Raw genomic sequence first — 18667 nt, forward strand, 5'->3', positions numbered from 1 at the left:
GCCGTTCAGAATTTTAGAACGACCGAAAATTCACATTTTTTTTGCAGTAATTTTGGCGTAAACGGTGAGAACCAGTAGGAGATTAGGGATTTGCATTTACTTAATGTCTGGAATATTATTGTAATGTTGTGGTTTCTGTCTATAGAAACTATAACCCGATGTGGCCGATTCGAGAGTCCTCATCCTTTTGGTCACTTTAGATTGATTCATCTCCCAGACAAAAATTGCATGCCTTAAAGAGCTGTCTTTCTGCCAAGTTATATTTTTTAATTGTAGTTGTAGATTGAGCGTTGGAAAGAATAGGTTTTAGAAAGAGGGCAAACTTTTTGTGAGACATCCTGATGAGTACCAGTTTATTATTTTCTTTAGTTAGGGGTGCATCATCTTAGTTATAGGGTTAGTTGAGATTTCCTTTTCTTTAGTAAAACTTGTTAAACGGTGTCTTCTTGTCCGCCTCCTAGGTCTGACTTACCACAGTATGCAGTGCTGACTTTTCCTGACAAATCATTCTATATCAGGATGTTTTACTACATCAGATTCAATAAAACCACAAGATCACTTTGGAAAACGTCAGGAGCACCTAGAAAACTGTCATGGAATATGCAGAGTGAAAGGTAACACCGCCACCAGTGTATAACGTTGGAGGTCAGGTGTGTCTGTCATCTAGCCATCTCCTCACACATCTTTCTCCATCAAAGCTGTGATCCAGGTACTTTGGTCCTTGCTTTATTATTGAAATCATCCATCTGGTGGCCTACAGGTTACGCTACCCTCCCTCCTGAAATAAAATCCATTCAGTGTTTCATACAGTTCTTTTGAAAATTGATCTTCCTGAGTGTTTACCTCAAAGTTACTGGCTTCCTCCACCACCGGTTTGCCATTGTGGACAACTCAAGTATGAAGTGGCACAAATATGTGATTTTCTGTATTGAGATGGCACACTCTGGTATTTGGCTGACTAGAGAGGCTATACAGAAGCAAACGTTCATGGGAACCTTCTTCAAACATTCATGTACCCATGTCGCTGCGTCAATTCGATCGAAGATATCCTGGAAAACTAGGTGGATCAACCTTGGAAGCAGGCATAATGTCATGATTCTTGCCAGTCAGTAGTGTCCCTGCTTTTTGTGGAGTTGCTGGTGCTGATCAGATAGAGGCCATGTGGCCTTAGGGCCGTGTTACATCATACCACTCCTGTACAAGAATTTTGTTCCACGTATGTGGTGATAGATGTCCAAGTATCCTGACCCAACAGAATATTATGAACGTCTTCGCTTCTTCAGCATGTTGCAACTGCAAATACTGCTGAACTGACAGACACTTCAGTGTTGCAGGCTTCCTTGCTGCTTCAGTTTCCTCAAACCTTCCCTTCCTGCCCCACTCATGGTGCTGGATTCTCCTGCCTTCCTCCCTCTTGGGGTTTTTCATTCCTCATGCCACGGTTTACTCCTGGCTCCAGCTTTTTCCTGGACCTGCCATTTTCTTGTGTTGGTGCTTTATACTATGTAGTGGCCCAGATTCTACTTGGAGGCTTTTTCTCCTGTGCTGAATTTTCCTCCTAACTTGGGTCTATTGCCTTCTAGTGACCTCGAGTATGTCAGCTCTTGTCAGGTATCTACTAACAGACTGGCTACTGGAAGAGACAGCCCAAATCCCTTCAAACCTCATGCTTACTACTCTCATGTAAGGCATGTCAGTAACAATTGTATGCACAGTTGTTGTGTGCTGGTCTTCACAGCAACCTGCCCTGTGTCTGATAAACTAGGGTTCTGAAAAATGTTGACAGCATGGCTATAAAGCAAATGGTTTTCTTGTTTCCATTTTCGTCTATTAAATTGTTTTACCTGTACTGTATTTTATACTGTTTTAAATATTATGAATATTATTGTGCACGCTACTCTGATACATCTTGGTGTCATGTTTGAGCTATATAAAAACTGAAAATAAAATAAATACTACCACTGTTATGGGTTTGAGAAACGTACATCTGGTTTGCAGGCCATTCCCACCTAAAATGGTCTTCCCTGCTGTGTACTGTCGCCTAGTTTAGTAGCATATTTGCCCTCAGAAATGGTAGCATTGCAGGAGAATGGAAGCAGCTATAAATGGATTCTTAAGAAAATAACAGACATTAAAGGGTAATAGGACCAACCACCATATGGGTGTAAGGCAAACATGGCAGGTTTCTGGTGTACATATATTTAGAGGCTGCCAAGTTGTGGTCCTCTGAAAACAGGCATAACTTAAAGTGCTCTTGTAGAAATTAAATGTTGTTTACACTAAGATTTTGAGCAGGAAATGTTTAGCACTAAAAGCTGTGGACCCCATTCGCCCGTTGAAGAATCCACAGGGGAAAGCTCAGTTGCTACGATATCTGGTGAATGGGCTAAACCTAGGGAATTCACACCACCCTTCAAACCAGCAATGAAAACTGCAGTGGTCCACAGGCAAGAGCACTGGAAATGACTCTCTGAGGCCACTACATGCAAGCAGTGAATCTCCATCTGACGTATCCAATATGCACACAGCTAGAAGAAAGAATAGTCATTGCAACTAAAATCTCTGGTGCACCTGCCCCCTGCACGCCATACCGCATCACACCCTGATCCTCTAGAGTCTAGAACAACCATGTGTGAGGATTAATACGGTCTTCTCAAAGGGCCATTCTAGGGGACTGCATGAGGTACTGGGTGGTGCACGTTATCCCCAGACATCCAGCGGATAAACGGTGACACCACCTGCCAGATGGGAATCCGTAGAAGGTGCTACAGCTTATGTCTGTAGTGCTGCAGGATCACAACTTGTGGTTAGTTTCGCACACAGGAGAATGAGCAGAGAAGGCACTTTTTATGCATCCATTCCAGGTAGAAGGAAAGGGAGAGTTGAGCTTGTGCTTCTATCAGGGAATGACCGTTCTCAGATCAAAATAAAGGAACAATGTCCCTGAGGTGTAAGGAAAGCACTTATGCACCAAACCAAAAGAAGCCAAGAACGCAGACATTTGGGGAAAAACATGGGGGATGATCTGTTGATGAGAAAAATGAAAAGTGCAATCACTGCCAGTGAACAGTGCATTCTGAAGATTGCCTGGTGTTCCATTGAGGGCCTCTGCATGCAAGCACAGAATAAAAAGAGAACAACCAAGGGAGGGGGTGGGGGGGGTATTCTAAAGCTAAAGCGTTATGAGAAACATCTTATGGTGGAGAATAACATCTCTGTGGGAATTAGAGAGCCAGGCAAGCAGTTGGCTCCTCTTCCGATTGCAAGTTTGAGCAGTTGCAGCATCCTCTGCAGTAAACATGCTCTTATTGCATTTTTCTTGTTTCGCAGCAGAGGTGATTCATCCATTCATCCTTCCAAGGACTATCAAATGAGCATCATTGATTTTTGTAACGTGTATAATTATCACTTAAAGGCCAAAGCAAACATTCTGTTTGTATATAAAGTTTGTTATCCAAACGAATCAGTGCAAATGGCAATTAAGCGTCAAAAAGTAGCAGCCATGAATACATACTTACTTCTCCAAGGCTCTAGCAATGTCAAGGAACCCAAGAGCAGAGGTACTGTTCCTGTCCCAAATTACGGTCCTAACAAAAGAAGAAAGAAAAACGTTAGCTAGGATATTGGAGGGTGGCAGACACCCTTCTGTCTTATTTCATATGTGTGTTCCCCACACTACGGTGATACCCCTCCTACCAAATGGGGATATACTATTTATTTAATCAAAAGAAGGGACATATACATATTTTTTCAACACAACATGTTACCCTCAATAATCTGAAACCTGATCACGCAGCCATTCAAACAAATATAGGCTGTGTAAAGTCTAATAAGTGACATCTATCCGACATTTAAAATATTATATTTTAATTCATTTGCTAAACAGCACAAGTATCAAAAAACATTTTACTAAAAAATGCATTTACAACACATAAAAGATATACAATGTTTAAAAATGGTGATTTCACCACACATATTCAAGTTAAACAAATACTTGAAAACACACAACAGTAGCAAACTCAATTTTTCTTATTTCCTACTGTGTACAACAACTTGGCCTGACTTATATAAGTTTCTGTCCTGGATGTTATTATTAACTGGACATTCTTCAGGGGCAGAAAATTGTCTTGTGCTTCTCGTAGACTACTTTGTATGGTTCCGGTTTCTTAGTTCCAATATTGATTGTTCTGTCTTGTAGGCACAATATTTAGGATTTTTTCCAACCCAAATCAGGGTTATGCATTCACCATACGGTATACGCTCTTCGTATCCCTCAGTTATAAAGTGTAGTTACTTCCTGGGGTCTGCAGTCTTGTAAAGGCGCTTACAGAAACTGATTTCTACTCCACATTGTAGCCCTCTGTGGGAAAAACGGCTTCCCTCTTTTAATGCTGAAACGGAATCCCATGTGCAGTTCGTAATCACTATCGTGAATAGACACCCCTCTATCGGCATAGGTCATTCTATGGAAGGCAGCCTCTTAAAGACATGAAAGCCCAACATGGTAGCATTCAACTACTGCAGGTCTGTATGTATTTGTTCTTATTTTGTATTATTATGTGCATATGATTTAAAAATATAAACCTTACACATGCACAAACAGTTTGACAAACTTTACACATTATTAATCCAATTAAAATACCATTATCAACATTTTATTTAATTCATACAATTAAATACCAATTCCAAGTTAACAATTATAATAACCACATACTTATTACATTCATGTTTTATATGTAGTCAAAGGCACCGAAAGTTACATACCTGTAACATTGGTACTCTTGTGTCCCACTCCTTCAGTCCTACATATGTGATGTTTGAACCGGTACACAGTACTTCAAGGCAAAAATAGCCCTTATCCTGAGTGGCTCAGCCCACACCGAGGTACCGACCTCACAATAAGCACTCAGTTCCTCACTCAGATGGAGATGCTAGTGATATGCAAACGCTTGTAGTGCAAAGGGCAAGCTAATGGGAAGTACGCTCGTTTTGCGTTTTTCATCATATTCTGATACACTGCTAAAACGGTGCAGCTCACCACTGTGCATGTTTTTTCCACGAAAGGTTGCACCCGCGATTGCAGCATAAGAGGCCGCATTTCGCATGCTGCCATCTTTTGCGCGCGGCCCTCCCCCAGTCTTTGCGCCTTCTGGAGGAGATTGAACTATGCCCCCTTGGCTGCCGTTTTCAGGAAAGCTTGGCACAGGATGAGCTGCACTTGCTTTGCCTGGGCGAAATGTGTAGGCCTCCAGAACCCTGAACTGGCATTAAGCGGTTATAGGATGTAATGTGATAGATAATACTGCTGTCTTTAATTGTGCGTTATACTGGTTTGCAGTGCTTCACATCGCTAGTAGTTCATGTTAATTCCAATTATTAATTTAATAGACTGTCAAACAAAATGCATGTTTGGACAAATGAGTAGACAACCAAAGTTGAATGGAGAAAAGACAAGGCAGGATATTCTTAAATCTCACTTTAGAAAAGCCCTCACCTAACAAGATGTCACTTTGGTAGAAAAAGCATTCCTTGCATGGTCACCAGCATGTGCTAGTGTACACTTGTGTGGTCTGCACAGCATCTCCCAGGTGAAAAGATACAGGCATAGAAATAGGAGTAAAGTACATGTTACTCATTTTTAAATTCATTTTACGATTCTCTGCATCTCCCCTTTCGAGTTAATCAGAATGTGATGCGCTTTGCACTTGCTGGGCAGACAGTGCAAATGGCACTGCTAAAATAGAGGGAAACCAAATCGGACATCAGAATAAGGGCCTTTGCCAGTTTTGCATCACTGCTTTTCTTTCACGATCAGTGAGTGCATGCACTGTTGCCTTTGGGGGCCTTTCATACAATTGCATTATTAAGAAAATATTTATTATGTAATCTATCGGGATTTACAACTTTCCCTTGAGTTTCTGTAATTCAGAATCTCATATGACTTTTGAAACTTGTATTCAAGTCGGTAACCTCCGAAACTGGTATTCAAGACAGCAACCTCCGAAAATGGTATTCAAAGATGGTATTGAAGACCGCAACCTCCGAAACTGGTATTCAAGACAGCAACCTCCGAAATGGTATTCAGAGATGGTATTGAAGACAGCAACCTCCGAAACTGGTATTCAAGACAGAAACCTTCGAAACTGGTATTCAAGACAGCAACCTCCGAAACTGGTATTCAAGACAGCAACCTATGAAACTGGTATTCAAGACAGCAGTCTACGAAACTGGTTTTCAAGACATCAACCTCCACCATAGCCTCTTCCTTGTTCTCATGACCCTCATGTTTTTTCATGTGGAAGATGAAAAGATGTCTCATAAGATATAGAAATGTCACGTGAGTACTTTCTCTGGTAATATGTGTCTTTGTGCCTGCTTGCATTGCTGGATAGTGGTTTGGAGGGAGAGATGTTTCAACGAATGTTGGAATTTGTCTGGAAGTGAATAAGGAAGTGGAGAACGTTTTGATTGGTCTTGGAGGACTCCTGGGTTTTGAAAAGTAACAGAAAACTAGCTCTAGGTTTAAAAATGAGTTACATACAATCAGTAACACACACAGATATAGCCTGCTTTACCCACTAACCATTTTACAAAATGACATTCATTTATACATTTGGATGTGTGAATCAAGGAATATCGTGGCTTTGTTCTAGAGCATTGCGTTCAGTTAGCAGCAGGTGTTAATGTATGACCATTCACGTATACCTATTTTTCATTTGAAGAAATGCTCAATACTTAAACTCTGCCCCAGCAAACGTAGAAAGAAATGATGCAAGCCTTAAAACTGAAGTTAAGATTGCTCAGGAAGAGGGACAGTAGTGTTTGGGCATGATTGGTTAATGTTCAAACTATATTTATAGTTTCAATAATCAAGACCATCAATATTATGGTAGGTCCCAAAAATGAAAGAAAAAAATACCTTGCATCTGCAAAGGTGAGAGTGGGTGTGACTATACCTACATAGCAACTTCAGGCACTGTTAGTTAGAAAACTAACCAGTGGCGAGAGAAGGGGAATTTAGTTAGTCCCTGAGGGAGTCAGTGAGCCTGAATCTAGGGAAACCATTGCAGGATAAGAAAACTAACTTAGAATGCAGCATTTAACGTTCAATAGTATTAACCTAGAGATATGGATGCCTGGGCTATGGTGGGAACCCAAGGGGATAGTGGGAAACATGGGCCCCTAGTGACATTGACCTAGATGGCTACATTTTGTTCCAGGTTCATCCGGCTAAACACAGCCATGGTAGACACTCTGGTGGTTTGGTGGCTTTTATAAAAGCTTCCCTTAAAGTAGTAGTCGAAATAGGGACAAAGGACTCCACGTTTATATTGATACTTTTAATATCTGCAGTTAATGATGAGAAATTGTATGTTATCGATTTTTATAACAGCCCACAGCTGGTGAATGTCCTTTGCACCTTACAGGATTATAAAGTTAGATATGAGGATTGTATCTGATGCAAAGATTTTAATTCTTCCTATGTGATCTTGGGAGATTTTAATCTGAACCTAGGGAATGGTCCAACACGAAATCCTTTTGAACCAAAACAAGGTTCAGACCCATAATATTTACCCCCAGATATGGGTGATAGCTGGACCTATCCTCAGGGTTTAACATTCTACACTTAGCCAAATAATTAGGGCCTCAATGGTAGAACTCCCCAAGATACTCAATATAAATTCACATGTATTCGTCTTCAGGGACATTCAAACGTATAGATTAATTCTGTATATCAATAGAGAAATGGCAGTTGGTAAAGGAATTTTGGATTAAAACAGATCATATGAGTGATCACCACCCAGTTAGCTTGAGAATTGGTTGGCATATACCCTTGCGTAAAGGCAGTATAAAACTATATGCATCTTGCAACTTCCGTGCTCTTGGCAAGGCAGCATTAGATCAAGGCCTCCCTGGTCTACAGAACCCCATCAACGCTTTGCAACCCGGGCCTTTTTCATCATGGCCATCGGGTTGTGCAAAGGGGCTCTGAGGCTCCACTAGCCTCTCTTGATACGCCTGATTGGCTGCTTACCAATACATCCTTGTGATTGGCCCGTGAGCTGAAGGCGATCACCGGCTCTCATCGAAAGGCCATCCAGCAACGGGCTGTGTCTACCCTGCAGGATTCGTAGGACCTTACAGGTATAGATCCCAGAAGAAGGGATACATTGGAAACTATTCAGACTACCTGACAAGGACGTTGTATTAACTAAAGTGCAGAGACATTATTTTTGTTGATTTGGATCTGTGACCAGTCTTTGAAGCCACGAGCTGGAAGAGACTGTGAGAACACTGTAAATGGGGGTCAGAAAACCAGTCACCACTAATTTACCATTAGGCGATACAAATTTACCATTCGGCTAAGCTGAAGCTTAGTCGTTCTTTCTTTTTTTCCTCTTTCTTTCATTCTTTCTTTCCTTCTTTCTTGTAGGGAAGAAATAGGTTAGCATCGTTTTGACAGAGGACATAGTTTGTAATGGTGACACGTCCTGAAGAGTACCCGTTTGATGATTTATAGCGTAGGGAATTCATTGGAGAAATAGGGACTAGAGTAGGTTTCTTCTTTACATTTCTGTAATACACCTTCTTGTTCAAACATGCCCTTTTGTCCATCTCCTATGTCTGGCTCATGACAGATCCCTCAAGTACATTTAAATATCTGGAAAGACCCCAGTAGGCACCAGCTATATTGGCTCTGGTAATATCCAGACTAATGGAGTATACCTGGACTTGCCATCGCCTAACTTTAGAGAGCACAGTCTTCGGAAGTCAAAATCCGTACTCATTAACCAGGCTTCATCTCGTGGCAGGCTCTATGCTCGCTGCCCCGGCTATCATCCCTATCAACCATAACATCCGTGGAGACGCGTGGCTCGCCTCTCTCAACTCGGCGCCGAGTCACGTGTAAGTCAGCTGATTGCAGCGCGCCGAGGCCGCGCCCCCCCTGCAAGGCATTCATAAACGCCATACGCTTAGGAGAACGCTGCTTCTAATTAGCGTTCCTTGCTACTTCTATTGCAACCCGCTTTTCGGTTATCAGACTACGGACTTCGACCCGACTCTCCTGCTTTGCCTACTCCTTTGGATTTGTCGAACTGGTTCCGGTCTCCGCACCGGTGTTCAGGAGGATTTTCCCTCCTTGAGTCTTCCTCGCCTACTGCAGCGTTCTGGATTTACATTTTGTACGCCGCCGCTTACGTTGTTTAAGTCCTGTGCTATGTAGAATGATTGTCTGCTTCACTGTGTGGACTCATTGTGGACCCCTGACCCCACTCACCTGCTCCTGAGACTGAGCCTTAACCATTCTCCACGTTTACCATGATTGAATTTGGCTAACCTCTCAGAGGTTGCCTGTTCACTATAACTAGGTTGGCCTCTTGAAATCTGTCCATCAAGCCAGATTTTAGAGATCCAGCTTGACAAATTGCTGTTGCAGCGGTGATAATGTCTTGGGTACCTCAGTGTTGTCCACTGGTGTAGTATCCTAATTTTACTTGTGCAGAACACTGTGATCTGAAGTTGGTAGTAGTATAACAGTTGCCTACTCTTTTTTTTAAAAATATGGAAGCATGCACTATGTGTACTCTTGGTGCACTTAAAGTAGACAACTTACAAATAAATGTGTGTAGAGGGTTGCCCTCCTCTGTAAACAACAGTGATTTAGTACAGAGATTGTTCGATTACTGTTTAGGAGAATTCGCAGAAATGTGTTAATTTCCTTCTACCTTAGAAACCCCAGGTCTTTTGCTGGACTTTAGGACTTTTCATTTTATCCTAGAGAGAGAGAGACCTTTTTCACATTCTCTCATGTATTTTACTTTGATTTGAACACTGTTTCTTTTGGATTTGGAGTCTGGCAAACTCCATAGGCATCATCTTTTTACATTGTGACACATAGCACCTTCAGTGCAGTGGCACAGGGAAGTCTTTCAGATTACCCAAAGGTTTAAATACCTTCTCTTGGTTAAACTACTGTTTCCAAGAGCAGTAACGTGAAATTGATTTTACTTACTTTTTGTAACTTTGTAGACCCAGCACACACTATCTTACATAGAGTGCTGGAGGGGTTAACCCCTTTGTCTACTTTCTCATGTAACTTTTTTATGTTACCTTTCCTACAATTAATGGCTGGAGGCAGTGGTTTACCTTTTCCTACCTTTGTGTGTTTTTACTGCAGGCTGCAATTGCAGCTGCAGTACAGCACCCATGCGTGCCCATTTTGTCAAAATGGCCCCGGTCTTCTTTTTTCGCCATTTCTTGTTGTAAGGTCCTTCTTGAGATTTACTCTGCGCGCCATGTCAGGTTTGGTCCCTTTGTTCGTTTTATCTTTTGCGGGTTTCACTGCTGAAGCCCACCTCTGGCTCCAGCATGTCTGGCAGGGCAGCAAGCGAGGGAGGTTCCCGAACCTCCCTGTGCTTAGTTTCCTTGGTTACAGAAATGCACCCAAAGGTGATTGGCTGGCTGGCTGTCCTTGAAGGATAGCCACCCTGCTGTGTGAATGACCGCTAGGCTGCGGATGAATGGGAGAAACCTGCATTATGATATATGATATGGCATTTATAACGCGCCTATACACAAGTGTTTCAAGGCGATGTCTTTTAGGCAGAAGGCAGAGTTGACCACTGGATGAAGGAATCCGAAGAAGAACTTGGAAGAGAAGCTTGCTGCAACTCCTGGACCGTTGGTTTGCCCGGTGAAGCCCTGCTGCAGTGCCAAAGCTTCGAATTCGCCTCGACTAGAGAAGCCCTACAAAGGACGACTTCTCCCCTTGGGTTGGTAGGGCCAATCGACCCCAAGACTAACTCATCTGGAAATCTTCTCAAGGCTGGCTGTACCTCCATTGCTGCTGCAGGAACCAAATGCCAGGGAGAGGAACACCAGAATTGAGTGCATTGTTTTTTGTGTGGGATCCAAGCTCCAGGAAGATCCTCCGGACTCCCTCGAAGCAGGACTAACAAAGCCTGAGCCACCTCAACAGAGTGCTGGACCCTACAAGCAAGGAAAGCCCACAAGGTATCCGAGAACCGCGATGGTGCTATTCGTGAGAAGCTGAAACCGTGAAGTGCAGCTAATCTGAACTTTGCCCATTGCTGTCGCCAACCTTTGAATCGTAGTGCAGGAGTCCCCAGCCATCCTCCTTCTTGTCCCCACTACTGAGGCACAGGAGCAACAGGATCTGCCATACTACAACAGGAACAGAAGCCCGCTGGAACCAATTTCTTCAGACCTTAAGTATTGTAAACTAAGGGATACTTACCTATTCCTGAATAACTTGCTTGCTCTCAGTTGACTCTTGCCTTTGTTACCTTTTGCAGATTTGCTTGCAGCTTTGCCCTTCACAAGCCTCCCAGCTTGTGGACCAACCGTGATTTCTTTTTCAACAAAAGCTCTCTGTAACATTGTGCAAGACTTTTTACTTACCTTCAAGAAGAACTCCAGCTCTGCTAGACTTTGCTCAATTGACATTGGCTGTCCTGGCTCCCTGAAGACTCTACTAACTTCTGCCTTTGTGTTTTGATCTGTTCCTCCAAAAAGTCACACATTCTTTACTTATGTAGCTGGGAAAGGATTAGTCTACATTGCACAGGGGGGTGGAAGGGGTTTAAAAATGCTTACCTGTTTGAGAAACGTGTTAACCATTGTTTTCTCCCTTAACCTTTTCCTTTTGACTCCAAACACAGTATTGCTCTAAATGTACCAGTGATATATCAATGTCCACAGTGTCCTAGTTATTGAAGTCATCTCAGGGTGTAGGAAGAGTCTGTGCGCCATCCCAAAGGGGTATGTACTGATTTATTGAGACAGAGTGTGTATTTTGAATTATATATGTGTTACATATTTGCTCCCTTCTAAAGAAGGCTTATTCAAACTGACTGTTAAATTAATAAATAATTGTTTACTCAAGAAACCTCGAGTGTAAGTGTTATTTGGATACTTGTCACTGTGAAAGTCTATGTTACAACCCTACAGCTTACACTGACCCCTCATGAGATATCAAAGGTTGGGTTAACTAATGCCAAGAGGACAAGGCTGGTGCAGTCTCCCAGAGGGTACTGCATACAATCTTGCCTAACACTGGTGGCAGGCGGTGAGGATCTATTGTAGAGTTGTTACATTGAGTATTATGCTTTGCTTGTGTTCAAATAAACCCTCACAAGGCTAAGCTCCATCAGAACAGCAATTGTAACATGTCAAATATGGATAACTTCAGTCAGGAAGCCCTGATAATTTTGACAGTAGATCAACTGAAAGAAATGTCTAAAGTCAGGAATCTTACTGTAAAAGGAGAAACATGAGTTGATTACAAGGTTGTTGAATCACCAAGGTTTGGGTAGAAGGCCTGTAACACCTACTAACCAAGGAAATGTGGAAATTGATAATAAGGATGATAGTTCAGAGTCTAACTCTAATGTCTTAGAAGAGTCGGATGAGGTAGAGGAGCCCCTCTTTGCCTCAGCCTGCCCTTTTGCTTCAACCCATGTCCACTGGGACCCCACAAGGTCCAACACTGAGTCCAGAATATGTGTCTCTTGAAACAATGAGACTTGAATTGGAATTTAAAAGGTTGGAAGGAAGCTCAAGCTGAAGCCAAACATCAAGACATCAAGTCTCACAGAATTGGAAATGCAACATGCTTTTGAAATGAAAAGATTGCCTCTTGAAAATGTTTCCATCCCAGAGTCATGTAGATCTTCCAGTCACAAGAGGCCTTGCCTGCCTAAAGGAGCAGTGAGTATATATGATGGGAAACTTGATATTTTGGATTGGTTGGGTGCCTTTGAGTACAATCATGGGATTCACTGTCTCACAGGGAATCGGCTGATTCCTTGGCCTTTGTCTAGGCTTCCCCAGATTGCAAATAATTCGGTAATGGAGGTGGGTGAACTTGAAAGACAGGAGTATGAAAATGTGAAGCTGGCCTTGAAAGCCAGATTTGGGAAAACTTCTTGCCAGTAATTTAAGAGGTTTAGGACCCTCAAAAAGACTGATGGTACCCCTTGGGCTAGCTGGGTGTGTGAATGTTTGAAAAACCTAGGTGGTTGGGTTAAGGGTTACAGAGTGAACACCTTTGAAGGAATGAGAAATCTGTTTTTGTCAGAGTCTGTTTTTGATGCCTACTCTCCTGAGCAGAGACGGCACTTGGCTGACTCAAAAGAGATTGATCCCAAAAAGTTAGCAAAGGCTGCTGCCTTGAGGGATGCCGACAGGGCCACTCAAAAGGATTTTGGGGCCACTCACAAAAAGGATGAGGGGAAGCAGCACAAGAAAGATGGAAAAGAGAATTCAAATTCCAACCACCCAAAAGAGGGCCACAAACAGAAAACGGGTAAACACCATAGGAAACTAGGTCAGTCTAGTGAAACCTCTGGTGCTAAACCAGAGGGAGGTCAGCAGTAGCCACCATTGCAAAGAACATTTGATAAATGTTATGCTTGTGAGTCAACTGACCATGTGAAAGGGTATCCTAGATGCAAGGGTAAACCTTCAAGGGTCCGCGATGCTTACTTAGCCTTCATCCCTGAGAAAGAAGTTCATATGGCAAGTGGTAACTTTCAACTATTGGCTGAAGACCCCATTGGAGTCTCAGCCAGTATTTATTTTAGTGCCCCTGGATCTGTGGGAACAGCAGAATGTAGATGTGTATAACTCTATTCCAGAGAACACAAAAGAATACTACAAGGACAGTGTACTTGTAAATGGCCAGGGGGCCCATGCCATTAGAGACACTGGGGTCAGCAGTACATGGATGCAACTTCTTTAAAGGCTGAAGATGTTGCTAAGGCACCCAAAGGTCCCACTAAACTTGATGGAGGCACACTCCAGATGGTTCCTATACTACCAGCTGCCATCCAGTGCAACAATATGACTGTAAGGATATCTGTCAGTGTACAAATTGAGGTGCCTGGGAGAGTCCTGTTGGGGAATGACTTAAAGACTCTTGGAGTTGTATCAAGCACCCCCAGGGGACTACAGAAGACTTGTAGTGCCTCAGGTAGTGAGACCTCAGTTTCTGAAGTTATCCCATGAGATTCCTCTAGCTGGTCACTTAAGTTTTAAGAAGACAAAGGAGAGGATTTCTCTGTATTTCTACTGGTCCTAGATGGGGTCTGATGTAGATAGATTCCGTAGAAGCTGTCACACTTGTCAGACTTCTGGCAAGAGTGGAGCCAAGATTGTGGCACCCTTGGTGCCCCTCCCAGTGGTGGGCGTTCCTTTTGAGAGGGTAGGGATTGACATTGGTGGTCCCCTAGACCCTCCCACATATTCAGGCAACCGATTTATATTGGTTGTGGTAGATGAAAAAACAGAAGAAAACCGCTACACCCCATGGCCGACCGACCTTGGCGAAACCCCAGGCCCATCATCGACTGTAAAAAAAACTGGGAGTCCTGATGGACAACAAACTCACTCTAGAGCCACAAGTAAATGCCCTAATCAAGACATTTTTCTTTCTCCTGAGATCGGTTAAAAGGATCCTACCATTCCTCTCATTCACCAACAAAACAACTGCTGTCATCGCCCCCTCATCATGCCAGACTAGACTACGCCAACAGCCTATATCTAGGCTTGCCTGAACGACTCCTGAATAAACTCCAACGCATACAAAATGCGGCGGCCAGACTGCTCCTTAAACTACCTAGAAGGGAACACATCACATCTGCGCTAAAAATGCTACTCTGGCTACCCATGAAACAGCGGATGAAGTTCAAATCAATGTGCATAACCCAAGAGCAATCCACAACCAAGGTGCAGAGTTCCTCAGAAGAAAACTAAATGTACATCATGCAGCAAGGCCACTCAGATCCAGCAGTGACATCCGTTTGGAACCCAAATCATATAAGAGAAAACTCTGAGGATCCTCTTTTTCTCACCTCGCCCCAAAAACCTGGAACAAACTACCAAAGAACATACGAAGACAAGAGATCACCTACAATTCAGGAAACTCCTCAAATCATGGCTCTTCGCCCCATAACCAGAAAGAACGCTGATAAGAACATACACAGAGGAACTAGGCATAGAGAAAACCACCTACCCTGACTCCCTAAATCATCAACCCTTATAAATAAAGGTATACAGATCTGTAACACATCCACTTACCAATTAAAACAAACCACATCAATCATAACAAGGAACACCCCAGATAATCGGAAGGGAGAGCAAGGTATGACCCAGCAGTGGCACCTGGCCCCCCTCGAGGGTACAGGCAGCAATGGACCATCCACAAATAATATATAGGAAGGAGCGGGAATGATAATATAATCCCACCACCTAAGCAGGGATAATGCTTGCCCCTGGGTATACTAAAGTCAAACTTAGATGGAGGCCAGCCTCAACACCAGGCCCAGAAACTAGACAGTCAGGAAAGGGAAGAGATTATACCACCTAATGGACCACTGACAGTAAATAGATAGCAAGGAGCTGGTGAAGGATAATATAACACCACTATTGAACTAGGGACAATGCTCACCGAACTTGGGCTACATAGCGAATTCAATCTGCTGGAACCAGCCACAGCATCACTACAGAAACTAGACAATCAGTAAACCAAGAGAAAGAATATACCAACCCAGTATGACAACCTGATACATAAACTATAGTATATGGATTATGAGACATACAACCCAGTAACCAAAACCTCACATTTTTGCATACTTAATTAACACAAAAACCCACACAACCACCTCTCTCACAGCAAAGCTCACGGACTTCACCACACCGCAACAACAAACAATCAACACATAGATCACAACAACAGCACGGAAGGACTCGCTTCAATCCTATATGCACACCCAAGCTCAGCGCACAGTGAAAACCGAACTGAAGCTGCCAACAGTACACAATCTCTCACTTTCCTACGCCCTCTTCACCCATTTACCCACCACCCACCTTTTTGTTTACAGATCCGCCTGAGCACCTGGAGACCAACTCCGTTGGTGATGGTGCGCTATATAAATGCCTTTAACATTAACATTAACATCATTCTACCAGGTATCCTGAAACCATACCTATGAGGACTGTTACTGCTCAGGCAGTGTCTAAGGCCCTCCTTGGGATTTTTACCAGGGTTGGTTTTCCAAAGCAGGTTATCTCAGACATGGGGACCAATTTTATGTCCCACTACATGCAAGTCATGTGGACAAACTGTGGAGAACTACAAGTTCTCAACAGCCTACCTTCCCCAAACCAATGGGTTGGTGGTGAGGTTTAATCGAACTATGAAGAGCATGATTGGTGGTTTATAAGAACCCCTTAAAAGAAAGTGGGACTGTCTGCTGCCATGCCTTCTCTTTCCTTATAGAGAACTGCCTAAGGAAGGGGTTCATTTCAGCTCCTTTCAGCTTCTCTATGGTCATCCAGTTAGAGGTCCACTGGCCCTAATCAAGGAGGGGTTGGTTAGTGCTCCTTCCCTCAAGCCAGTGTTAAGTCACAGAAGGGGAATTACACAAATGATGACAGAAGCTTCTGATAACTTGAAAGCAGGTCAGGCTCTGGTTAAACATTGGCATGACCAGAAGGCCAACATGGTGGCGTTTACTCCAGACTAGCTAGTTCTAGTTATGGTACCTACAAGGCAGAGGGCCCTACAGGACAAATGGACTGGACCCTTCCAGGTTGTGGGCAAACTTGGAGAGTTCAAGTACTTGGTGGACTTGGGCAATCCCAAGGAGGCCCCCAGGGTCTTTCACGCTAACTACCTAAAAGCATATCTATACAGACCAGAACTAGGATCTTTGTTCTTAGCATCTGATTAAGAGGGTGAGGAGAGTGAACCTCTACCTTACCTTCTCAGGGGACAGCCTTTAGATGGGAAAATAGAAGATAATCTCTCTTCTGATATTACTCTGCAACAACAGGAGGAGTGCAAAGTTCTGTTGAATAAGTTTGCCTCCCTGTTTTCACTGACACCAGGCTTGAACCCTTGGGGCCAGCATGATATACTCACTGGTGACTGTCTCCCTGTCAAAAGCAGGGGTTACAGACGTCAGACCATGTAAGAACCCACATAAAGGAAGAGGCCAAGACGATGCTTGATCTTGGGGTAATAGAGCCATCTACAAGCCAATGGGCTAGTCCAGTTGTACTAGTCCCAAAGGCAGGATCCAAGGAGCTGAGATTCTGTGTGGACTATAGAGCTCTCAAAGCAGTCACCATGACTGATGCCCATCCTTTACCTAGGACACCAACAAAGTTCCTCAGTACATTTGACTTAACATCAGGCTATTGGTAAATAGCTCTGACAGACCATGCCAAGGAGAAAACTGCATTGTCCACCCCAGGAGGCCTCTACCAGTTTAAGGTTATGCCTTTTGGACTAAAAATGCACCTGCTACATTCCAAAGGATAGTGAATCATGTTCTGAATGGGATGGAGGGCTTCTGCATGGCATACTTGGATGACATTCCAGTGTTCAACCCCATTTGTGAAGAGCATCTTGACCACCTTGGATATGTTCTGCAGGCTCTTACAGGCCCACCTCACCATAAAGAGCAAAGGGACAAAGGGTGTCCACAGGGTGTGGATCACTCGCATCCCCTGCACACTCAATTTGTTGTCCAAAGACAAACAATAGGTAAGTGAGTTTTACTGATGGTTTTCAAAACATTTTCTGATTAGCAAATCATCATCTTATCAGTTATTGAATAGGGGCCGTTAATATTGTTACTAAAAAAAATTCATTATTCAAAACAAGTTTATATAAATAGAACTTTCAACAATATGTTGCAGTAATCTCTTATGCACACCCTTCAAAAATGTATACAATGTATTAATGCATGCTACTTCTTGATCAAATCAATGTTGGTGTTCATGTACAATAATAATACACATCTATTGTGACAATATTCCATTCATATTGTAATATACAGATATCAGTCTCTGCATGTAATAGTATTCAGTACACATACACAAGCTCTACACGTTGCGGGAAACAAGTTCCCTTCTTCAGGAGCAAATGGGTGTGCTTATTCAATATTCATGAATTCAGATATTCACAAACTCTTCAGGGAAATCTGTTTAGCAAAAAAGACAGTGGAGAATCAAAACGTGTTTTAGTGATCTGATTTCTTGAGCCTCAGTCAAATCTAATTCAACTGGTTCATTCTCAATGTTTATGGCTGTCATGCCTGCGCCATGGGCGCATACAATGGCGATCATTATGGACCTTATTTCTCATTTTCGAGACTTTGGTACTTTTCTATTTCTTCCAACAAACTTCAATAACCACAATACACTTGGCTATAAACATCTATTCCTGGCTAGTCCTATTGGTCATCATCGGAACCACAATCCCCAGAAGCCCTAGGGATTTGCTCTGCTTCCACCAGCTCAGGAACAGAGAGGGAGGTGGCCGAATGTCTGCAGGTGTGCTTAGCCAGGTGCGACCAATTAGCCTGCCCCTGTGCTGGGCTGGGCAGTATAAAAGCTGCTGCCTGCAGGGGCTCAGTCTCTTGCATTAAGAGTCCTTCCAGCACCTTTTTGCTTCGAGCTACGTATCTTTGTACGCGGTTCCTCTGCATAGCAGCCGATCACGCTCCACTGCTACCTTCCGTCTTTGCCTTCCAGGATCCAGCCTTGCAGCCGACCACGCTCCGCTGCTACCTTCCATCCTTACCTTCCAGGATCCAGCCTTGCAGCCGATCACACTCCGCTGCTACCTTCCGTC

General features: G+C 43.2%; 1 protein-coding gene across 2 annotated transcripts in view; it reads right to left on the minus strand.

Annotated features, from left to right (window-relative positions):
• The window catches only part of CARMIL3 (capping protein regulator and myosin 1 linker 3), a 2002476-nt gene that overhangs the window by 1091113 nt on the left and 892696 nt on the right, over positions 1-18667 (minus strand). For both annotated transcript variants that reach the window (XM_069633925.1, XM_069633924.1), the window contains exon 22: positions 3519-3587. In XM_069633925.1, the coding sequence (XP_069490026.1) occupies positions 3519-3587 (69 nt within the window). The remainder of the gene's footprint in view (positions 1-3518; positions 3588-18667) is intronic.

This window comes from Ambystoma mexicanum, chromosome 13 (genome assembly GCF_040938575.1).
Source record: "Ambystoma mexicanum isolate Mex_15411 chromosome 13, UKY_AmexF1_1, whole genome shotgun sequence".
In the NCBI taxonomy this organism is placed as follows: domain Eukaryota; kingdom Metazoa; phylum Chordata; class Amphibia; order Caudata; family Ambystomatidae; genus Ambystoma; species Ambystoma mexicanum.